At 39.8% G+C, this 25,389-nt stretch overlaps 1 protein-coding gene across 6 annotated transcripts in view; it reads right to left on the bottom strand.

Moving 5' to 3' along the window:
- The window catches only part of CEP112 (centrosomal protein 112), a 422,889-nt gene that overhangs the window by 244,290 nt on the left and 153,210 nt on the right, over positions 1-25,389 (bottom strand). For all 6 annotated transcript variants that reach the window (XM_047833171.1, XM_047833173.1, XM_047833170.1 and 3 more), the window contains one exon: positions 15,219-15,354. In XM_047833171.1, coding sequence (XP_047689127.1) covers positions 15,219-15,354 — 136 coding nt within the window. The remainder of the gene's footprint in view (positions 1-15,218; positions 15,355-25,389) is intronic.

The raw sequence follows: 25,389 nt of genomic DNA, 5'->3' as shown, positions 1-25,389 counted from the left end.
CAGTTTCTGTTTCTCACAGTGAAGTCTGGAGTATCTACATAACGGCATGAGATTTAGCCTAAGGATTTCTCTGTGCAACCCTAATAACACTAAGTCATCTGCTTCCAAGTTCAGTGATCGGTGTTCTAAGGCTACTGATCTACAGGTAGTCAGTATTGTGGCCAACAATAAATTCATTAAGGAATTACTGAAGGAGACACATTCAAGCCTTCCGCACTAAGAGCTTTCTTTCGTCTCTAACTCAAGATGTGGGTGTCAAGGCTCTCTCTCCTTCAATGCTTTTCACAGTAGACCTCACACAGAAAGCTCCTTAATTTGTCCCGAGCAGTCGGGCACTCCCTATACTCTAGTATCATTGGCCTTTCCAAACTCTGGTATCATTGGCATTTCCCAAACAAGCCAAGTCTGTTCTTGATTCTTTAGACTTTTGCTCGTTGCACTATCTGGAAAGTCCCTTCATTTGTTTCCTCATCCAAAGGGATCATCTTCAAGGCTGACTCAAGTCTTCTCTCCTCTCTGAGGTGTTCTTTTTTTTTTTTTTTTTTAATGTTTATTTATTTTTGACCAAGAGGGAGACAGAGCACAAGCAGGGAAGGAGCAGAGAGAGAGGGAGACAGAATCCAAGCAGGCTCCAGGCTCCGAGCGGTCAGCACAGAGCCCGACACGGGGCTCGAACTCACGAACCGTGAAATCATGACCTGAGCCGAAGTGGGACACTTAACCAAGTGAGCCATCCAGGCGCCCCTGAGGTGTTCTTTAATCCCACCAACCGACATTAATGCCTTCCTTCTCTCAATGCTCAAGGATCTGTTTTCATAGGACACTGTTTTTCTTTGTAATGTGGAAGTGTTTCAAATGTGTGAACTTTGTTTATTCATCGAGATCATGAGCCAGCAAATAGAAGGAAATATGATTTATAATTCTCTTCTATCTTAATTATTAATTTATCAGCATGGTGCGCAGAATAAATATGCATTAAATCCTTAGGGATGCGCCTGGGTGGCTCAGTCGGTTGAGCGTCCGACTTCGGCTCAGGTCATGATCTCACGGTTCGTGAGTTCGAGCCCCGCGTCGGGCTCTGTACTGGCAGCTCGGAGCCTGGAGCCTGCTTCGGATTCTGGGTCTCCCTCTCTCTGACCCTCTCTTGCTCACGCTCTGTCTCTCTCTCAAAAATAAATAAAACATTAAAAACAATTTTTTTAATCCTTAAAGATGAATAAAATGATTGGCAAAAGCAAAGGGGAAAGAAAAAAGAGAAGGTAAACCAAGGAGGGAAGACCTGTTTTATTTAGTAATTTTAAGACAGATCCTCATATGAAGTTGATCTGAGGTTCCTATTTTACTTGGGTACAGATTGAATATTAAGGTAAATAATAAGTATTTTAAAATTTTGAATATTCAGAATTTGAAATAAAAACTAAGCTTTATGTACTCAAAGTTTCTAAAAAAAAACCCAGAATATCTTCAAGAAAAAAAAACAGAAGTATCTTCTAAAACCAAAACAGAAAACAATTTAAAGCACATAAAAAGACCTTTTATACCTAAATGGTAAGACACATTCAAAGTAAATAATAACTAATACAAGAAAACGAAACGCATGTCATTTTAGATTATACTGACCGAAAATGCAAGGCCCCACTCCATTTTCCTTCAACAATTTAACAAAAAAATTTAAAAAGTCTTGTAAAATACTTAGCTTGTATAAAAACACAGTGTTCTCAGTTGCCATAGATACAAAAGATTCTGCTTCCTCATACATCATTCCCCATTCCGTTCAAGCGTCAGAAAAATAACAACAACAACACTCCTTTATTGTGTAACTCTGGCTTCAAAAAACCTAACAGTAAAACTCGGTGGTCAAATTAGGAGCAAAAAGGGTCTGGGTGCATTTCTGTGAACGTTTAGTGTTTAAAGAAGGAAGGAGAGGTTTAAAAAGGAATGGGGGTTGTGTTTTCCTTGTATGGTGCCTCAGGCATTCATTACTTCAGCTACATGTAAGAGAAAACCCAAGTAACCATGCCTAGCTTAAACAACATAGGCCCTTTATGTTTTCCCGTGCCACGAGTTCAGAAAGAGGCTGCTACATTGGCAGTTCAAAGATGTCAGGGTTAAGGACTCTGCAATTCAACCTGCCCCTAATAGTTGCAAAATGGCTTCTGCAGCTCTGAACATCTGGGAAGGGAAGGGCAAAGGGTCCGTGTTAGCGGAGCTGAATGCCCTGTTCAGGAGCGTTCCTGCAAGTTCTTGTCAATAGCAAATTAACTATGCTGTTTGCGTCTCATTCACTGGAGCTGCATTAAAAGGTAAGCTCCATCTGCAAGGTGAGAGACCGCAGTTTGAAAACTGTGCCTAATGCCACCTTAAATCAAATCAGGGCTCCATGAGTAAGAAAGCAGGAATGGACGTTTGGCAGTCACTGTCAAACAGGGTCGTAAGTTATCGCTCTTTCTCTAGTATTCTTGTGTTATTATATTGAGTAATTCAACATGAGCAATTCACACTACAATAAGCATACATTTGTATAGAAATATACAGTTCAAAATGTATTTTTGTATTTAATACATATGCAGATAAACTATGAAAAACTGTTCTTCAAGTATGTTCAGATCGATCGATCGATCGATCGATCAAGACAGGCAGGCAGATAGATATAAATGGGAGGAAAGACAGATCGTTATATCTGTGCTTGGCTAAAGACCCAGTGGGAACTAATATACTTAACAGGGAAAACCAATCAACACATTAATTGATTATATCTATAGTTCTTTTGTGAGCAATCACCATAAATTGATATAAAACATAATATTTCTGCTATCTGTCCTTAATGGTTGATGAGAATTCTGAATCTGTTCTGGATATGAATTTTTGGTTCAATATCTGAATTACAAATGTCTTCTCCCACTCTGAGGTTGCCTTTCCATTTTCTACTGGTCTCTTTTTTTAAAATTTTTTTTTTTCAACGTTTATTTATTTTTGGGACAGAGAGAGACAGAGCATGAACGGGGGAGGGGCAGAGAGAGAGGGAGACACAGAATCGGAAACAGGCTCCAGGCTCTGAGCCATCAGCCCAGAGCCTGATGCGGGGCTCGAACTCAAGGACCGCGAGATCGTGACCTGGTTGAAGTCGGACGCTTAACCGACTGCGCCACCCAGGCGCCCCATCTACTGGTCTCTTTTGATAAACAAAAGTTTTTTTTGTTTTTGTTTTTGTTTTATTTTAGTGAGGTTAAATTTGACAATATTTGGGGTTTTGTTTTTAATGCCTTTTCGTTTCCTATTTAGAAAATCTTTACCTGGTTCCAACTATCAAAATTTTCTTTTTTTTTTTTTTTATATATGCAATTTATTGACCAATTGGTTTCCATACAACACCCAGTGCTCGTCCCAACAGGTGCCCTCCTCAATGCCCATCACCCACCCTCCCCTCCCTCCCACCCCCCATCAACCCTCAGTTTGTTCTCAGTCCAACTATCAAAATTTTCTACATTTTCTTCTGAAAGTTTTATTGTTCTACCTATCACTTGTACATCTATAATCCTGGGATTGATTTTGTGAATGGGGTAAAGTAAGAGACGAGATTCTTTTTTTTTTTTTTCCCTCCACAGGGCTATCCAATTGAGACTGTGGCATTTATTGAAATGATCATTCTTTCCCTGCTGCAACTGCAATCCTTCCTTTGACATGAATCGGACTGATCTTGGATGGGTGAGTCTACTTCGGGCTCTCTTTCTTCTGTAACACTGACCATCCTTGTGCCCAAATCATGCCGTATTAATTCTGTAGCTGAATATTAGCTTCAACATCTGGTCATACAAGTTCTCCGGTTGTGCTTTTCTTCCAGATTGCCAGAGCAAGAATTAGCCCTTTGCATTTTCAAATCAGCTGTCAGTTTCTCTCACTTCCTTTCACCTCACCAAAAAGAAACAAAAAACAACTACTACTAACATTTTGATTTTTAGAGAACTGTGTTGCTTTTATAGATTAATGTGGGGAGAACTGACATGTTTATAGCATCGAGTCTTTGAATCCCCCAATTTCTTTAGGTATTCTTGATTTCTTTTGATCATGTTTGCCAGTTTTTATATATGTTTTTAATTTTAGGGAGAGAGAGTGTGTGCGAGTGGGGAAAGGAGTAGAGGGAGAAAGAGAGAGAATCTTAAGCAGGTTCCATGCTCAGCGCGGAGCCCGACGCAGGGCTCAACCCCACAACCCTGGGACCATGACCCGAGCCGTAATCGAGACTAAGGCCCTCCATCGACTGAGCCAACAGGTGCCCCAATATTTTCCAGCTTTTAAACAGAGGCCTTGCCATTTTTTGTTAGATTTATTTTTAGGTCCGCGAAGCTTTTTCGTACAATGACATCTTTTTCAAAATTTATTTTCTATTTGTTGTATGCTGATATATGGAACTACAACTTAATGGTCTATCTGACCTTATACTTAAAGACTTTACTAAACCCATTACCAGTAACGTCTAAACAAGTAAATATTTGAGAAATTTGTAGTTACACAAAGATTCCATAATTGCAGGTAATTGCATAACTCACTGGGGAGCTCAGCTGTTTCTCCTCCGTGTTCTCTTACTGACCTATTTATCCCACCAACTACACCACTTACTAAATCACACGCTTCTATGCATCGGTCTATCACACAAGCCACACACATGTCTTAATAATCTCTGAACTCCCAGAATCAGTAACAATGGCTGGTGTAGAGCAAGTATTCATGCATTTTGTTATAAATGAATGAAAGAAGTCAAGTCTATTGAATCCTTGGCCAGTAAGTCAATAAAATAATTGAAGCATTAAAAATAATAATGTTACTATTTCACAACGAATAACCCCTCGAATCAGTCAAATACAGAAAAAACAATGACATATTTTCTGGTCCAATGTCCTCAGTAGATTTTTTTGGCTTATCTTCCTTCTGCGAAAGAGATTAGTCATTGATAAATATTACAAGGAAAAAGCTTCACTGACTCCTCTTACAGTAAGCATTTAAAGATAAAAGGTAAAATTTCTTTTATTTGTTTTGCTGTTGTTTAGTTTTGCTTTTCAAAGCCAAAGACTTATACATATTCTCTGCATGTTGCCATTTGGAATTAATTACCACAGTAGGCTCTATGGAAACATTTAAATATAATTCTAGAATTTTACTTCTGCTGCTTAATCTCATTCAGACACAAAATTCCAAATGGTAAAAGGGTGGAGAGACTTCTCCATTATCACCAAAAAGTAACTGCGGGAAAATGCTTCTATTTATGTTGGATCTTTTACTATCTTAAAACTGGTCTAAGAAAACTTATTTAAAATTACACGAATCAGCACGACCCCTAACGGACAAGAGGACAAAGGTGTAAGTCACAGTAAATGGTTTGTATGATTCTTTCTTTCTTTGTCTGTTTGTTATCCATTGACACATAAGGACACAAATATATCCAGATGGCATTCTTTCTTCCTTGTAACTTGAGAATTTTTTTTCAGCCATTCAACAGCAATAATAGGACGATGAAATGAATTTGCAACCTCTAAGAATATAAGAAACTGCTAACCAGTTTCAATTGTACGAGGACCCAGAGGCAACCTCACTAGTCAACAGCAATGTTTCAGAATTGTGCTTTCCTGGCAAGCCAGTGGGTTCTCCGAAGTCCAAAGCTAACATCATGTAGCTGATGATTATAAAGAAAAAAGGAATAGAATTTAAAGCCAGATATTTAGCAGCAAATACCCTTTAATGGGGACATATTCTCAAGGAGAGAGAAATTATCTAGAAGTCAAGCGGCCAGCAGAAGCCCCAAGAGGAACGAGTTAGCCAACACCCATGCAATCATTTTACCAGACGAAAAAATGTCGCTTTAGAATGACTGCCAGTATTTCTAAAAACTTAGCCGTCTTTTCAGTCATTTATTTGTTTCACAGAGAATGGGTAAATATAGAACACCATTTCTTTTAAAGATATGATTACACATATACACAGAAAATTCTAGAACAGGAGTATGTTGTCACCATTAAAATGTGTATATTTTATACAACTAATTGCTGACAGCTAACACTTTAATGGGTTTCACTATGGAGTAAAAATTAGGTTATTGAAGCAATCTTAAATGAGATCAAAAGTTCTTCAAAGTGAAAGAAACAGTGTGAAGCAATTTTTGAAAAAACTTTCTCCTGTTCCATTTTCTCTCATGGGCCTCATTTTTGAAATAGCAATTCACTTTCAAAAACAAACTCAAAGCTTTTCTTTTTTTTAATTCAAATTCCCATTGTCTGCTATCTGCAGCAGTTTCCAAATGGAAAAAGATGCCCTGAGCTCTGCTGGCTTTTACACAAAAGATTTTAGTAAGAAGAGAAAAGAGCAGTTCAAAACAATAACAGAAAAGAAAGACTAGTGAAAATATAGACTATGGAACAATTGTGAAAACACGACGATTCTCCAAATAATGAATCTGCTGAATGATTTTTTTTTTTAGAATTTGAGCTAGATCAGAGGCACACTTTTTAATCAACTGAAAATATGGAATAGAAGACTTCTAATTTACCATGTTTTGTCATATATATTTTATTTAGCATTTGGGTTTTTTAATGTTTATTTATTTACTTAGTTTGAGAGAGAGAGAGAGAGAGAGAGAGAGAGAGAGAGAGAGAGAGAAAACTCAGGCAGGGGAGGGGCACAGAGAGGGAGAGAGAGAATCCCAAGCAGTCTCTCAGCTGGTAACACAGAGCCCGAAGCAGGGCTCGATCTCACAAACTGTGAGATCATGACCTGAGCTGAGATCAAGAGTTAGACACTTAAACCAACCAACTTTACTTGGCATTTGTTGAAATTTGCCATGTAAGAATTATTTGCTTTGTGAACGAGCCTAGCTCTTCAGATTCTGTTACAAATGTTGTTATTATTATACTCACACCAAAGGTGCTTTCTCTAGTTCAGAAACTCAACTGCACCTGGCAAAGAAAGCTATATATGATGGAAACCACTGAAGAATATATTTCTTCCACAGAAGACAATCAAAAGAATTTCCTGTTCATCGGTTGCCATCACTGTTATTTTTCAAGGAGCCTAAACCGAGCGCCACTGGGCAAATCAGACCTGGTGAGGACTACTCACAAAGACAGGACACGGGACTAGGATATGTGGAGGAAGAAAAGAATCTCAGGGGCATGACCCCAGTCGGGTCCTTCATGGGATCATGTAACCAGTCCACAGAGATGGATGTGATACCTAGAAGACAGAAGCACATTAACTCAACATCCAGAAGTGGGAGAGTCAAATGCGTCTGGCAGGACTGGTGAAGTAAAACAGCAGACAGACCATGAACCAGGCACATAACAGAACAGTCAGACATATGAGGGAGGAACAATTAAGGGTGGTTCCAGAATCAGTTCCATGAATACTATCGTCCAGCCCTGGCTTTCCTTATTTTATGGCAGTCTTACATTGTGGCTAGATAGGGTTCTTTTTTTTTTTTTTTAATGGTTGTTTTGTTGTTTTTTAAAAATCATTTATTTATTTTGAGAGAGAGAGAGAGAGCATGAGTAGGGGAGGGGAAGAGAGAGCAGGAGAGAGAGAATCCCAAGCAGCCTCCATGCTGTCAGCACAGAGCCTGACACAGGGCTTCGATCCCTCTATCTCACGAGCCATGAGATCATAACCTGAGCCGAAATCAAGAGTTGGACACTTAACCAAATGAGCTAACCAGGCGCCCCCGCTGCTAGGTAGGGTTCTTAATTTATTGGTTCCCGAGAGGACTTTGTCTCCAGGGCTTTCAGTTCTGCCACAAAACTCTGAGACTTCTTTTTCATCTTAAAAAATATATATATCAATTTGAAAACATTCTCATGACTCTGGATTAAACTGTTGTCTTAATTTCATTTGCAGATGTTTCATTGCTAGTGTATAGAAGTATGGCTAAATTTTGTATATTGACCTCGTATCCTGAAAATTTATTTAAATCATTGATTAGTTCTTGTCTTTTTTTAATGGATTTTGACCATACGGAATGATTGTGTCATCATACTTCCTTTCCAATTTTTATTCTTCCTTTCCCTTTTCTTTCTTTCTTTTCTTTCTTTCTCTCTCTCTCTCTTTTTCCTTCCGTTTCCTTACCTCCCCTCCCCTCCCCTTCCCTTTCCTTTTTCTTTCCCCTTTGTGTGCTGGCTAGAATCTCCAATACAATGTCCAATGGAAGTGGCAAAAGCAGGCATGGTTTCCTTGTTCTTAGGAGGAAAAGCATTAAGCCTTCCAACATGAAGTATACAAGTCACAGAGTTTTCATAAATGACCTTTATTAGGTTAAGTACGTTTGCTTCTGGTCTTAATTTGCCAAGTATTTTTTTTAAGTCATGAATGATATTGAACAAACTTTTTCAAATGCTTTTTCTGCCTCTAATGAGATGATCATGTTGTTTTCTCCTTTATTAATATGTGGCATGACACCAATTAATTTTCAAATGCTAACACCACCTGGAATTCCTGGAATAAATCCCACTTGGTTGTGGTGTATAATCATTTTTATATGTTTCTAGATTCCATTTACTAAAATATCATTAAAGATTTTTGTGTCTGTAATCATGACAGATTTATTGTGTAGTTTCCTTACAGTGTCTTTGGCTTTGATATTAGAGTAATCCTGGCTTCATAGAATGAACTGGAAAGTGTTCCTTCCTCCTCAATTTTCTGAAAGTGTTCAAAGAACTCAAAATTATTTTTTCCTTAATATTTGATGGAAATCACCAGTGAAGCCACCTGGTGGTCCTGGGCTTTTCTCTGTGAAAAGATTTTTAATTGTAAATTAAATATCTTTATTATTGCACAATTCAGATTTTCTATCTCTTCTTGAGACAGTTTTAGTAATTTGGGTCTTTGGGTCTTTCCATGAATTTGTCCATTTCACCTGAGTTTTGTAATTTGTTGGCATAAGTTTATAAAATATCACCTTGTAGTTCTTTCATTTTCTACAGGATCAGTAATGCTGTCCTCTCCTCTTTTATTCCCAACCTTGCTAATTTGCTTCTTCTCACTTTTTTCCCCATTACCCATGCTAAAGATTTGTCAGTTTCGTTGATCTTTTAAAAAAACCAACTTTGGGCGTCACGAATTTTCTCCCTTTTTTTTTTTTTTTTTTTTTTGCTTTCTACTTCTTTGTTTTCTAAAAAAATATAAAGATATTTTCTTTTTTTTTTATTAAAAAAATTTTTTTTCAACGTTTATTTATTTTTTGGGGGACAGAGAGAAACAGAGCATGAACGGGGGAGGGGCAGAGAGAGAGGGAGACACAGAATCGGAAACAGGCTCCAGGCTCTGAGCCATCAGCCCAGAGCCCGACGCGGGGCTCGAACTCAAGGACCGCGAGATCGTGACCTGGCTGAAGTCGGACGCTTAACCGACTGCGCCACCCAGGCGCCCCAAAAAATACAAAGATATTTTCTATTTCCTTTCTTCTGCTTGCTCAGGTAGAAGCTTTTCTTTTTCTGGTTTCTTTCTTTCTTCTTCTTCTTCTTCTTCTTTTTTTTTTTTTTTAACAGTATTTGTTTTATTTTGAGAGAGAGAGAGCATGTGTGAGCAGGGGAGGAGCAGAGAGAGAGGAGAGAGAGGATCCCAAGCAGGCTCCACACTGTCAGCCCAGAGCCCCATGCAGGGCTTGATCTCAAGAACTGCGATATCATAACCTGAGCTGAAATCAAGAGTCAGACACAACCAACTGAGCCATTCAGGTGCCCCCTCTTTTTCTGGTTTCTTAAGATGAAGTTTAGGCTACTGATTTGAGAACTTTCTTTTGGGGTATAGACATTTAAAGCTATAAACTTTTCTCTAAGTACTGCTTTAGCTGCATTCCATAAATTTTGATATGCCCATGTTTTTGTTTTAATTCAGTTCAAAATATTTCCTCATTTTCCTTGTAATATCTTCGTTGACCCATGAGTTGTTTATGTTATTTAATCTCGAAATATGTGGGGACTTCCCAGATTTCTTCTTGTTGTTTATTTCTAGTTTATTATCATTGAACACATTTTGCATGACTTTAATCCTTTCACATTTATTGAGAATTGTTTTGTGTCCAAGCATATGGTCTACCCTGGGGAATGTCCCACGAGTGCCTGCATGGAGTGATTACTGGGTGGAGTGATTTAAATACCACCCAAATCTCAGACTCCCTCCTGACTGGCACAATCAAAACAGACCCAAAGCAGCAGAGCAAAGGCTTTGGAACTTCACTGAAACTGAAACCCGCCCACAGAAGAAGAGACAGGACTTTTGCTCTGAAACAAACTAGGTTGATAATCTGCTAAAACGAGAACCTCAAGATCATCGGGGAAATTCCAACCTTACTCAGAGAGTATACTAACAAAAACTTGACGAGCATCTTGAGACTCATCCATGTTGTCGTAAGCATCAGTAAGCATTCATTCCTTTATATTGCTGAGTAGTATTCGGTTGTATATACTGCATGTTGATTGTTCTTTCAACTTCGGAGGAACATTTCGGCTGTTCAAGTTAGAGGCTTTTGTGAATAAAACCGCTATCAACATTTGTGTACAAGACTTTGTCTGGATATGTCTTCATTTCTCTTGGTTAAGCACATAGAATGGAATGAGTGATAGATGGTCACTGAATGTTTAACATCTTAAGAAATTGACACTTTTTGCATAGGCAGCATGTGACAGCTCCATCTAATAGCATCTTCACCAACATTCAGCATTATCAACCAATCTTTATAGTTTTTTTAAAAAATGTTTATTTATTTTTGAGAGAGAGAGAGAGAGAGAGAGAGAGAGAGACAGAGAGAGACAGAGTGTGAGCCAGGGAGGGGCAGAGAGAGAGGGAGACACAGAATCCAAAGCAGGCTCCAGGCTCGGAGCTGTCAGCACAGGGCCCGATGTGGGGCTCGAACCCACGAACCAAGAGATCATGACCTGAGCTGAAGTCAGACGCTTAACCGACTGAGCCACCCAGGCACCCCTGCAATCTTTATAATTTTAACCATTCTCATGAGCATGTATAGTGGCGTTTCATTTGATTTTAATTTCCCTGATGAATGACCTATTGAACATCTTTTCATGTGCTTATTAGTCATTTGTATATCTTCTTCTGTGAGGTGTCCAAAATTTTGCCTATTTTTAACTGGGTTGTTTGTCTTCTAATTACTGAGTTGTAAGATTTCTTTTATACTCTAGATACAAGTTCTCGGAAATATTTGTAAATCTTTTCTCCCATTCTCTGGCTTGTCTTACTTCCTTTTGCTGTTTTTTTTTTTTTTTTTTTAAAATTTTTTTTTTTTTCAACGTTTATTTATTTTTGGGACAGAGAGAGACAGAGCATGAACGGGGGAGGGGCAGAGAGAGAGGGAGACACAGAATCGGAAACAGGCTCCAGGCTCTGAGCCATCAGCCCAGAGCCCGACGCGGGGCTCGAACTCACGGACCGCGAGATCATGACCTGGCTGAAGTCGGACGCTTAACCGACTGCGCCACCCAGGCGCCCCTCCTTTTGCTGTTTTTTAATGGTGTCTTTCAAAGAACAAAAGTTTTTAATTTTGGTGAAGTGGAATGTAGCAACTTTAATTGCGATTAATTTCTGATTTTATTGCATTGTGGTAAAAAAAAAATATGTGCTGTCATATCAAGTTTTAGAAACATACTGAGTGTCTCTTTATGGTCTACTAAGTTTTATAACTGTTCCAAGGGAGTAGGACTTTAACAGGTCATATTTAAAGGGTAGAAAGTAGAAATACGGGTATTGTATAAACTGTTATTTAGACCTATTTGTTTTGTTTTCGCCCCCTGATCTTAGATGGAGAAAACTATATGAAAGCTCCCCAATGCTATTTAATTCTCCATGCATTCCTAACATTTTTTCATATTTGAATACTCTTGCCTTTAGCATGCAAAAATATATCCATTCATCTAGTTTATTAACTTTATTATGATAGTATTATATTCTTTTCTTCTGAATACAAGTGATATATTTTTATAATCTAATATAATTTTTGTGTAAACTAGTTGTATCTTTTATAAACAGCATACACAAGGATTTAAGTCAACTAGCCAATATCTTATTTTACTAAAAAATTAACCTATTAATATTTATTATGACAGTTACATACTCTGTCTCATTTTGGACATCTCGTTCTGTTTCTACTTCTGTTCCGTTGGCAACATCTCAAGTTTTGCCTTTATCTCCTCGAGATTTTTATGAAAGTGTAACACCTTGTTGATTTGATTTATGCCTAAGCTTATACATTCCAAAACTATTTTAATCTGCATTTCTCTGATTTTAAGATCTTTTGAGTCTCCCCTTTCCATGGCCAAGAATTTTAGCCTACTAAATTGTTTTTACGTTGTTATTAAATTTGTATTGGCCACTTTATATACCTTCTTTTTCAAAACTCAATAAACACGAGCATTCTTTCTTACAATCAGAGTTGTAACAATTAGTTAAACTTGTTTTTATTTTGCTGGATTCCATTGTTCCCTACTCATCCTTAAATATGATGGTTTCCCCATGTGTGCAATGTCTTTGGCTTCATCTCTGGATTGGTTGATCTGTTCACATAATTTTTTCCAGAAAAGAAACAAGCAGTATACATTTTATGAGCTCTTACTAAGAATATGTTTTTCTGTTGATTTTGCAAGTGAAAAACTCTTTGGTTATGTATAAAACTGGGTCACAACCTTCCTCCTTCAAAACTCTGAAACATTATCCATTATTTTTCTAATTTCCTTGCCAGTTTCATCCTGTCTAGAAACTTGTGGGATTTTCATTTTTATTTTTGAGGTGCATTTTTTTTCCCAGAATGTATCCAGGTTTCATTGCATTAATTTTACTTAATATGTGTGGCCTCTTTCTTAGAGATCATGTCTTCTTATACAAAGATACTACTTTTCTGATATTTTTTTTCAGAATTCCACCATAGATCATTTTCAGAAGTATGCTTTTATTCTGTAACTGCTGAATACAAATGTCTTTTTTCCTGTTCTACAGAATGCTTTCACAAGTTCCATGCTGTTTGCTTGTTTGTTCTCCTTCTTACCCGTGAGTACCGTGACCTGCTAATATTACATCATCAGCTCCAAGTGGAAGAGTGAGCCAAAGGTACCTGCCATGGTCTCATGACAGCCTTCCTCAGAACTTGCACTGTCAGTCTCAGCAATTTCAAATGCCTCATTTTTAGCCTTCTCGACTCTATACTTAAACCTTCTTGCCAGGGGCCCCCTCCTTCAGTATTTTCTGTATTCCTTAAGTGTCAAGCTGATCAGAGAATTTCCTCTGTAGCTCCATTGCATACTTGGACCAAATACACATTCTAGGGACTGGGCCCTGTTCCTAGCAGGGAGCTGGAAGATGGACATCTAAGCAGCAGGGTCTGGTCTCCACCTTCTGGCACAATCACTCTGCAGGAATCCAGCTTCTGCCCTAGGCAGTGAGGGGGAAAATGGAAGAATGGGATCTCAGAGCCCCATTCTCAAAACCCAGATTCACACAACTCAATAGGAGTGGAAATCCAAATCAAGAAAATAACAACAAGAAAGCACAGTTCCAAACTAGTCAACACTACAGGGCTCATAGAGATCCTTCCATAGGGATGTTTCCACCACCCCATATGTGCTTGGGGCTCCTGAGGAAGTGAACTCCCACTGAAAAGGAGATCACAAACACGACTGCACCATTTTTTAGAATGAAGAAAACCTGAAGAAAATAAACCAAATACCCTTGGATAGAGGAGCTGATAAATGAAATGTGCTACATTCATAGGCTAAAATACATTCAGTGTTAAAAGGACTGCACTAAATCAGCATGGACAGGGCAGGGATACGTAAAATTAAATATAAAAGAGCAGCCTTGCACCAAGTGGAAAATAAACTCCAAGCAGCCAGTTACAAAAAACCAAAAAAACACAAACAATAAAATATAAAAGAGCAAATAAGGCATACGTGAAATCTGTAGTATTTACCTAACTTTTAAGAAGTAGATGCACAAAAATTTTTAGATGCATGTAATATGTATAGACGTAACATATACATATAAGATACATGAACATTACATATGCACATAAAAATATAAAAGAAACTGAAATAATACACACTAAATTAATGACAGTGGTTTTCTCAGAAGTGGAAAGGAGGGAGTAATGTGACTAGATACGAATAACAAAGCAAATGAAAACTTCATCTGTAGGGTTGCAGTTTAAATAAACACCGTGTTAACAATGGTTGATTCTTCATGAGGGGCACCTAGGGGTTTGCTCCCTGTTTCCTTTTCAAATTTTTTATTTTCTCTCAAAACTAAAAAGCGTTCCACTTCACCTGTGCAAGAACCGGAGACGGCCTCTGTCCTGAAATGTCAGTTGCCAACAACTTGCTGTAACTGACAAATACAACACTACTTACGGAACACAGACGAGCACAGACACGGTTAACCTGAGCCCCTGCACCACTGGTGGGTCATGGGGTTTTACTTGTAGGCGGATCCACGAGACACACTCTTGCCATTGCCACATTTGTAGCTACGACTTTAACTTCATGTACTTATTTTGAGAGAAACAGAGTGAGCAGGGGAGGGGCAGGGAGAGAGGGAGAGAGAGAAGCAGGCTCTGTACTATCAGCACAGAGCTCCATGCAGGGCTTGAACTCGCGAACCGTGAGATTGTGACCTGAGCCGAGACTGAGAGTCAGAGGCTTGACCAACTGAGCCACCCAGGTGCCCCTATAGCTACGCCTTTAAATGACTATTGTGGTTTTGCTTGAAGGCGAATCAAGGACTCCTGAAGGAGGAAGCTGGGCCCATCTCCTTGCCTGCAGAGCCCCAGGTGGGTGTCCACCCTCCTCCTTCCACACACTGCCACCAAGGTTTGCTGGTCAGCGGCCACCCGGTGGCCCGGGGAGCACGGAGAGGCACGCCAGAGCTACGTGCTGTGGCTTCCTCACGTCACACGTTCTGCAGGGAGCCGGGGGAAGCCCGCCGGCCAAGCCCTCCCCGCCAGGGCCCTCCTTCTTGGCCGCGAGGGACCACCTCTTCTTTCCAGGCTCCGGGGGGAGGTGGGTGTCCTCCTCTGCCAGGGCTACTGTCCCTTTTTCATTCTGAACCTGTGACCCAATAGTATGGCTAATTTTGATAAAACTTTGGTTAGAAGTAAATATGTTTCTGTCATATAAAGATCAGAATGTACCTTCCCACTGAGAGAGTGACTTTCAAAAAAGATGCCACAGCAGCCTCCTCACCTGCTCTTTCATTTCGGCGTAGACTTTCTCTGAGTTCAGTTCCACCTGCCGCTTAAACTCTTCCAGGGCAGCATCCGCCTGCTGGGCCTGCGACCTCTGAACTTCAGTCACACGAGTCAGCTGCTCCTCTTTCTCCCTAGAAAAGTCCAGAAAAGCTTCAGAGTTGAAATGTAAAATAAAAGAACAAGGCTTGAATGAAAGGGCAGTATTTCACCCTCTCTAAAATAACATTCAGATTGCAAGTTTTTGATCCAAATTCTATAAAACTTCCCTTTCAAAAGTTGACAATACGATACTTTGTCTCCAGAAAAAGAGACAGAGTGTTCTGATGACTAGTCTCAAAGATGTCTCTCAAACTGCTTCCAAAGATTTCCTTAAAAACAAAACCCGTTTAAAACCACTTAGCTCCATCAGCTGATGGATGGATAAACAAGAACAAGATGTTCAAGGTGTACAATGCAGTATTATTCAGCCTTAAAAAACACTGAAGTTCTGGGGCACCTGGGTGGCTCAGTCGGTTAAGCGTCTGACTTTGGCACAGGTCATGATCTCACGGTGCATGGGTTCAAGCCCCACGTCGGGCTGGGTGCTCATAGCTCAGAGCCCAGAGTCTGCTTTGGATTCTGTGTCTCCCTCTCTCTCTCTACCCCTTCCCCCACTCACACTCTGTTTCTCTCTCTTTCTCTCAGAAATAAACAAACATTAAAAAAATTAAAAAACAAACACACTGAGGTTCTGACACATGCTACATGGAGGAACCTTGAACACGGGACGCCAGGGACAAGAGGCGACATATTGTACGATTCCATTTATGTGAAATACCCAGAATAGCTAAGTGCTTACAGACAGGAAGTAGATTAGAGATGGCCAGCAGCTGGGGGGGGGGGGGGGGGGAGGGGGGGGATGGAAGGGAGTGGGCAGGGGGAACGAAGAGTGACTGCTAACGTATATAGGGTGTCTTTTCTGGTGATCAAAACGTCCCGGAATTAGATAGTGGCGATGGTTGCACCTCCTTAGGAATATACTGAACTCTGCTGAGATTTGCACTTCACAAGGATGAATTTTATAGTATGTGAGTTATATCTCAATTTTTAAAAGGCCACATACCATTAGAGATATCTCTAATATGCATGCATAGCAGTTCACCTGTGGGGTGACAGGTGCAACGCAGCCACTTGGTGGCCTGAGATTGTGCCACCGCCCTGCAGGACACGTGCCTACTGATCACCATCTCACCTCTTTACGTCTTGAACTCAAGTTCTATGGTCACAGGGGCTCAAAACACAAGAGAAATCTCTGCAGAGTCACACAGGGAAAAAAATAAAGGCTTTCGGTTATAAATGCATGAAAGTTCATGATGGCTAATACGGAGTTCTGACTCGTGCTGGGCCCGGTGCAAAATATTTTTACATCTCTTCTCTCCTTTATTCTCAAAGCAAACGTGTATCAAAGTATTATTATACCCTTAGTTTTAGAGAACAGGAAACTGAGGCTTAGGGAGTAGTTCTGAGATACCACATTTAGTAACGGATCAAGCCAGGACCGGTCCCGGCCGTCTGACCCTGAGCTCGTGCTGCAGGCTACTCTTCTGCTTTCCTGATTTTCCAGGTGCCATACTTTAGGGTCTGAATGTGTCCCCTTAAAGGAAATGAATGCTCTTCTAAACGAGGTTCCAGAGAGATCCCATGACCCCTTCACCAGGTGAGGACGCAGGGAGAGGACGCCAGCCCCGAACCAAGAAAAGGGCCCTCATCAGAACACCACCATCCTGGTGCCTTGGTCTTGAATTTCCCAACCTCCAGAACTGTGAGAAATAAACTTCTGTTGCTTATAAACTATCTAGTCGGCGATATTCTGTTACAGCGGCCTGAGCAGACTGAGACATCACAAATAAGATCAACTTGGTTCATCTTCCCTAAATGCGAAAGTTTACACACGTATAAACATCATCTCCTTAACTGCAACGCCAAAGAATGCTGGGGGGGGGGGGGGGGTGGAGTGATTTAACTCACACAAATCCAATTGTTTTTTGTTTACTTATTTATTTTGAGAGAGCGAGAGAGAGCACGAGCAGGGCGCAGGACAGAGGGAGAGGGAGAGAGAAAAATCCCACGTGGGCTCCCACTGTCAGTGCAGAGCCCGACACGGGACAAACTGTGATGTGGGACATGATCGCACAAACTGTGAGATCATGACCTGAGCCCAAATCAAGAGTCGGATGCTTAACCCCCACAAATCAAATTTTAGGAAAACATCATGACAGGGTGGGGAGGAGCGCGGAATCCAAACAATGATGCTACTGTCTTTTAAGACGTGGACAAACAGTAGTTTGAGTTTTTTGACTTACTCAGATCTGAGCTTAAAAACCCCTCTAAGACACAGTAACTTTCAGGCTTTCCAATAAGAGCACACATGTGATACATGTGATACAAGATATCAAAATACCAAACTTTCTCCACAAATACTCAAAACTTTCTCAGAGCTTTAATGCAGAAATACTGAGAAGTGTCACCCAGTTTCCACTTCAGCAGGATCCTCCTGTCCCTTTGTAAAAAAAAAAAAAAATGTGGCAATGCGTATTTAGTTTTGAGTCCCCCTCCCCCCACCCCAGTTTGGATGGTCTCTGCATACAAGCTGGAAGAAGATATTCCACATCCACCTTCCCCTAATTTTTCATTGTATACGACGTGCGTCTACCTCTTCATACCCACCACACAGCCTTGTGCCTGAAGAAGACCAAATCCACACACCCCCCCGCCCCCGTGCTAAACAAGGCAGCTTTGCCACTGAAACCCCTTTCCACACGTCTGTTTCACAGGTGGAGCCACTATTTTAATGACCCCAGGGTTTAACACTCGGCCCCAAGGTGTGTGAGGCCCTGCATGAGAGCAAAGCCATTGGAGGTGGTGCTGCGTGCCAGATGTAGCTCCTGGCGATGTGGGTACAGGTTTCTGGAACTTTTTAAAAAGCTTTCCTTTAAGCGGTTTGCTTTAGGTGACTATTCAACAGGAACCGGAGTATCTTGCCGTCCTCCATTTTTCTTACACGTTGTTAAAATGAAACGACTGTAATGTTAACCGGTTGCCAAATTCGAAGACCTAAATGTTTTGTTTCTTTGCCACTTACCGTTAATATTGGCTCCTAGACAACAGTGATTAATAACCGGATATTAACACTGAAGACTGATTCAAGAGATATCACCGCACAAAAGACTGAGCACTCTGATGGCAGGAGAGAATTTTAATTTGGTCTGGTGTGTTTTCATCCTCCTTATAGTACCCTGCCCAAGAAGGAGGAGGAAGACTTGACTAGGGTTTCCCTGATACGAACATTGACTATTTTGTTTAAAAATTCAAATATCTGAACACTAACGCAACATATGAGAACAACACAAAGTCATACAAAGTATATTGGGTACCATGTCCTAGCCCTAGGTTGGCAAATGCGATGGATATTTGCCATAAACATTTTGTCACAGATGTTCAGTGGACATTGTCTCTGGTGCGACAGACCCAAATGACTGAAGGGGGCTGCCTAGGAGGCTCTGTTAAAAGGATTCTGAGACCAGGCTCAGAGGCAAAGGCCACCGTGGTCGATGAATACTGTCCCCTTGTAGGTGTTTGGGGTTAGACGGCACAAGAGCTACTTCCGCACTATCCAGGGACTACAGTGGTTAGTGTATCCTGTGTTACTCTTTCATTTTTAAGCCTCCTAAAAGAACTTGAAAAGGGCTACTTCCTATCAGGATTACAATTTTTCAAAGGTTCACTTTGCTTGGTCACGTAACAGTCAGTTACGTGCTCCATAAACACGAAAGAAAGTACATTGGACACTATTTGAAAACTTTACAAATTCATTTCTCATAGAATCTAAAAATTATGTACCATTACTTAGCCAAAAGAAAAGTTTTGCTAACACCTGTTATAAAACATACGACCAGTGGCTGAATGTTGAAAGTCAGCTGTTTTACACTTTTTGCCCAAATATCCACAGGAGCCATTAGTTAATGTAAACACTTTCAATTTAATAGGGCAAATATTTTCTCTATCATTTCATTCTTACCTACCAAGTTTAGCCATTTACTTTGTAACTAGCTTACAGCCACATAAATCAAAGTCATAAACTTTACCTATAATCAGGTATATATCACAGACCATATTTAAAATACTGTTAGGGGCGCCTGGGTGGCTCAGTCGGTTAAGCCTCTGACTTCAGCCTAGGCCATGATCTCACGATCCATGAGTTCAAGCCCCGCGTCAGGCTCTGTGCGGACGGCTCAGAGCCTGGAGCCTGCTTCGGATTCTGTGTCTCCCTCTCTCTCTCTCTGCCCCTCCCCTGCTTACGCTGTCTCTCTCTGTCTCTCAAAAATAAATAAATGTAAAAAAAAAAAATTAATTAAAAAAAAATAAATGTTAAAAAAAATTTTGAATACTGTTAGAATAAAGCCTTGTGCAGTAAGGCACATCTTACCTTATAATTTCTATCCTGATCTACAAATAGAAAACATTGTCATATATTCAATAACAGGTATGGGGAAGTGAAGAAATCTTCCATCTAGCTTCTGGTCCCACCACACTTGCTAATAGTAAGCTAAATATCAAAGAAGACCTCACTCAGTATAAATCACGACAAAGACATTGAGCTCCACTAATATGTAGGAAGCTTCTCTCTTAATATAAATAAAATATCTGTCTTAATTTAAGTAAATAGATGATATTCATTTCAATGAAAGATCCATTTTAATTTCTATCAAAGTAATGAGGTAGAAGTGAAAACTTTCACCATTTGAAAAAGAGAAACGTCTGCTCCTGAGAACAGTTTTCCCTTTTACCAATGATTCCAAATTGCGTCCTGTAAGAAGCAAAAAAAAAAAAAAAAAAAAAAAAAAAAAAAAAATGACTTTGAAGATTATTTTTTCCAGTGCAACTAGTTGTGGGGCCGAATATAAATGCATCGCTCAAATGCCTTAAAGCAGGGCCTCCTTGAAGATAAAAAGGTGGGAAGAAAAATTTGCTTCTTGGTTCTGATTTATTTATAAAATGCAGTAAATTTTCCTCATCGGAGAATATAAAGCATAAAGAAAAAAGAAGCTGCATTCTTATACAACCACAAGCCAGCTCAGATGAAAGGATGTTCTGAAGTACATGATTATTCCAAAAAGGCAATAAAATGTAGGAGACTAATAGACTACAATTTGGTATTTCTTGAGCTTTACAAGCTAACATTTATATGTGCAGGCCAACCTTAATTTGAAAATCTTCCCTTTGCACATTTCTTCACCAGCACTTTTGATAATGATGGCAGTGATCCAACATATATTTATAAGGCTTCACATTACAGGATACTTCATTTGCTGCCAGCGTGGCATCTCCACTGGAAACTCCAAGAAAAAAACAAAACAAAACAAAACAAAAACTTCAAACAAGTCTGAAAAACAGCTAGAAGAGTCTCCATTCCCTTTCCAGCTGGGCTGAAAAACAAGACTTTCAAGCAGCTATAGCCTCTACGTTCATGGCTGCTGATTGGTGCTTAAAGGGAATACAGTGAGTCAGTCAAAGACACGAAGATACAACTCTGACTTAAAAGGCACTAAAAATAATACCTTTCACCAAGCATGATAAATGAAGGAAGTTCTTTGGCCTCTTTTTCACACAGCTGCTAAGACTAGTGGCCTCTGCTAAATTCTTGTAAAAAAAAGAAAAAAAAAAAGGTAAATACTGTGAATATCTACACATTTGTTACTTCGAGAATCAGAAAGAAATGTACAGTAAAATGGAAATTAGTATTCTCTCCATATTGGAAAGATGACAAGACTCCGCCATTGATCTACGGCTGCAACACAATCCCTGTCAAACCCCCAGGTGACATTTGGCAGAAATTGACAAGCGGACCCTAAAATTCATATGGGATGCAAGGTACCCAGAAAGCAAAACAATCTTGAAAAAGAAGAATGCTGGAGAATTCACAAAACTTATTACAAGCTGGGTTAATCAAAATCGTGTGCTACTGGCATAAGGATACACATATAAATCAATGGAACAGGATTAAGATCCCAGAAATAAACCCTTAACATCGATGATCAGTAGACTTTCAGCAAGGGTGCCAAGACAAGTCATTGGAGAAATGGCAGTTTTTACAACAAATGACACTGGGACAACAGGATATTCATTTGCAAAAGAATAAAGTTAAGATTCCTTCTTTACACAATACACAAAAATTAACTCAAGATAAACCACAGACCTCAATACAAGAGCTAAAAAATAGGAAAGTCTTAGAAGAAAACAGGAGTAAATTTCTGTGACTTTGAGCTAAGCAAAGCTTTCTTAGAAGTAACCAAAGGCATAAACAAGAAAATAAAACATAAACAGATTCAGCAAATTTAAAAAACTCTTGTGCTGCAAGGAATGTCATCAAACATGAAAGGAAAATCCACAGAATAGGATAAAATACTTGCAAATCATAGATCTGAAAAGAGACCTGTATTAAGAATACATAAAGAACTCTTACAGATCCATAATTAAAAAATAAAGAACACACTTTTTAATAACATTAAAAAATAAAGCACCTTTATCATTAGGTTCTTTATTAGAAAATATTTTTATTAAAAAGCAAAGAACCTGGGGCGCCTGGGTGGCGCAGTCGGTTAAGCGTCCGACTTCAGCCAGGTCACGATCTCGCGGTCCGTGAGTTCGAGCCCCGCGTCAGGCTCTGGGCTGACGGCTCAGAGCCTGGAGCCTGTTTCCGATTCTGTGTCTCCCTCTCTCTCTGCCCCTCCCCCGTTCATGCTCTGTCTCTCTCTGTCCCCCAAAAAATAAATAAACGTTGAAAAAAAATTTAAAAAAAAAAAAAAAAGCAAAGAACCTAAAAATAGGTAATGAATCGGAATAGATGTTTCTCCAAAGAGGATATACTATTGGCCATAAGCACATGAAACGTCACTCACTAGAATCGGTCATCCAAAAAATGCACTTCAAAATCACAATGAGATACCTTTACACAACGTCTAGTTTGGCTTATAAATCACAAGACAGATTGTAGCAAGTATTGGTGCTTTTGTTTTGTTCTGTTTTGCATTTACCCTGCGTGGCCTTTGTGTAGCTTCTTGAATCAATATAATTATGTCTTTCATGAACCTGGAAAATTTTGGCTATTATGTATTAAAACATTTTTGCCTCTTTGCGCTCTTCCCTCCACTTTTGTGACTCAAATATACTTTATACATTGTCGTTGTCTTCCAAGTCCCTGCAGCTCTTTTTTGGGGGGGGGGGGGGTATGTTTTTCTCTCTGGCCTCAGATTGGCTAATTTCTATTAATTTGCACATTCACCGAATCTTCTTGTTCTCCACTCTGTTGTTATATTCAGCCCACATTTTAAATTTCAAATGTTGTATTTTTCACTGTTTTTCACTCCTGAGATTTCCTACTTTCTCACTCATTGCTACCAATTTTTCTAATTGCCCTGAGCACAACTATAATAGCTACTTTAAATTTTTTATCTGCTAACCCGAGCGTCTAATTCATCCTGAGGTGGTCTCCATTGATCATTTTCTCTTGAGAATAAACAGGTCATGTTACCTGTTTCTTCATACGTCGAGTATTTTGGGCTTGTATCTTTACGAATGAGACACTGTAGAGAGTGTAGATTCTGCTACTTTCCTCTGAATGGTATTAATGGTGAATTTTAACTGCCAGTTTTTAGCAGGCAGTTCACTTGGCTGGATACAAACTATAAATTCTGTCTCCTCTGCAGAAGACAAAAGTTCATATATAAAAGTTCGGCTCTTTGAGTTTCCTAAGCTGTTTAGAATCTTCTCCAACCATGCATGTTTCACAGATCAGCCAGAAATATGGGTGGACCAAGATCACACAAAGAATTTGGGGCCCTTCCCTGCTCGCTCACTTTATTTCCTGGGTGTCCCTCCATCTGAGTTTGTCACTGGCTGCCCTGATCTTTCACCTGGTTCTCTAAGCACTAAGACCACAGTTATCGGGGCGCCTGGGTGGCTCAGTCGGTTGGGCGTCCGACTTTGGCTCAGGTCATGATCTCACAGTCCGTGGGTTCGAGCCCCGTGTCGGGCTCTGTGCCAACAGCTCAGAGCCTGGAGCCTGCTTTGGATTCTGGGTCTCCCTCTCTCTCTGCCCCTCCCCCACTCGTGCTCTGTCCCTCTCTATCAAAAAATGAATAAACATTTTTAAAAAATGTCTTTTAAAGACCACAGTGATCGACCCAAATTCCAGCTGTCCCACGTGGCACCAAATGTGGCAACATGAATGCTATAAAGATGTGAAATTCCCTTTCTTTCTTCCAAGTATGTCCTCCTTTCTACCACCTCTTCATATTTATCTGTTCTCCAAGGCCATCCAGTAGTTGTATTTTATACTTTGTTCACAGCTTATATTTGTGGGAGAATTGGTCTGATAGGAGCTTACTTGCCATAATATAAACTGGAACCTCCCCTCTTTGTTGTTTTGACTGGTAGGTTACCACTTACTCCGTAGGGGTTCAAATGCCAAGTTTTTGGACAGAACTGCTATTTCTTTTGTCCTTGTCATCACTTTTTATATACTGCCACTGTAGCATTTTATATACACTATCACAGTTGTTAATTTATACATTTCTTTTCTAGGATAATGAAATCTCATTGAGGCTCGGGGAATGGACGATGTAGGGACACAGCTGTCTTCTTCATATTTATGTTAGATACCTTGAGCATGCCATATGGAGAGAATAATTCAATATTTGTTTCATAAGCCTACATTATATCATCTAGATAGAACCAGAGCAAACCATAGAACATAAAAAATTCCTCAACCTCAGCACTACTGACACACGTGGTCAGATAATTCTTTGTTGTAAGGACCTGTCCTATGCCTTGGGATACATTTAGCAGCATCCCTGGCCTCTACTCACTAGATCCCAGTGACAATGTCCCCCACCCCCCAATTCTGACAACCCAAAAATGTCTACAGACGTGCCAGACAGGCCCTGGAGGGGCAAAACCATGCCTGGTTGAGAATCACTTGTTCTTTATCAAATTTCATGGAGTCAAAGAAGCCTTAGCTTTCATTTGCTTTCTGGGTGTCCGATTTGCAAACAAGGTTTTGGTCACTGTTAATGGAGAATGACCCGAAAAAGCAATTACCATCCAACTTCTTTGAGAATCCAACGCCATGCATTGCTTGTAAATGACTATAATGACTCCACCACCAGGAATTTGCTTGTTCTTACAGTGTGTGTCTTATAGGTGTTTTTGATCTGGAGAGAGAAGACCCAGATAACCCTAAATTGATGATGATGATGATGATGATGATGATGACGATGATGGTGATGGTGATATGCTTATATTAATACCTCCTTGCAGTTTAAGAGTTTTGGCACATATCTTCCCAACTAGATATAGGTTTCTAATGGAAAATGTTAGAGAAAGGAAAACTATTAAGGGGCCAAACTGATAATTACAGTTAATTAAGACAGTATACTCTGCAGGCTAATTGTACTTAACATGTATAGATTTTTCAGTGTCGAGGAAGGAATATTTTGTGATTACCAAGTTGGAATGAAAGACACCACAAGTTGTTTCTTTGGTTCATCAAATGGCCTTTGAAAGGCAGCAGAGGAAGAGTAAATTCAGATATGAAAGGAAGAGAAATAGTTATGTCTTAAAAAGACGACCTACAGAAGACAAACTGAATGCTATCCAAAATATCAACTGGAAGAATAGTTCATACGTGAATGAGAGAATCGTGGTAGCGAAAAAGTTCTTGTTGCACAGAATGAAAGGGTGACTGGTGAGATTCTCAGCATTAAGGACATGATGTAGGGCAGATAGAAGTAATTCAGTAATGAAGTCCATGCAGCTACATATGAAAGTAGCTTGGTGTATTAGTTTCCTGCAGCTGCTGTAACAAATTACTAAACATTGAGTATTTTAAAACAACAGGAGTTTATTCTCTCTCAGTTCTGGAGGCCAAAAGTCTAAAGTCAAGGAGTCAGCGGAGCTATACTCCCTCTGGAGGCTCTGGGGGAGAACCCATTCCTTGGCACTTGCAGCTTCTGGAGACTGCTGGCATTCCTTGGCTTGTGACGGTATCTCTCTCTGATCTATCTTCGCATCACCTTCTCCTCAGTGTCCCTTCTCCACTGTTTCTCTTTATTTAAAAAGATACTCAT

Source organism: Prionailurus viverrinus, chromosome E1, assembly GCF_022837055.1.
Source record: "Prionailurus viverrinus isolate Anna chromosome E1, UM_Priviv_1.0, whole genome shotgun sequence".
NCBI lineage: Eukaryota > Metazoa > Chordata > Mammalia > Carnivora > Felidae > Prionailurus > Prionailurus viverrinus.
This window is presented reverse-complemented; position numbering and strand designations above follow the sequence as displayed.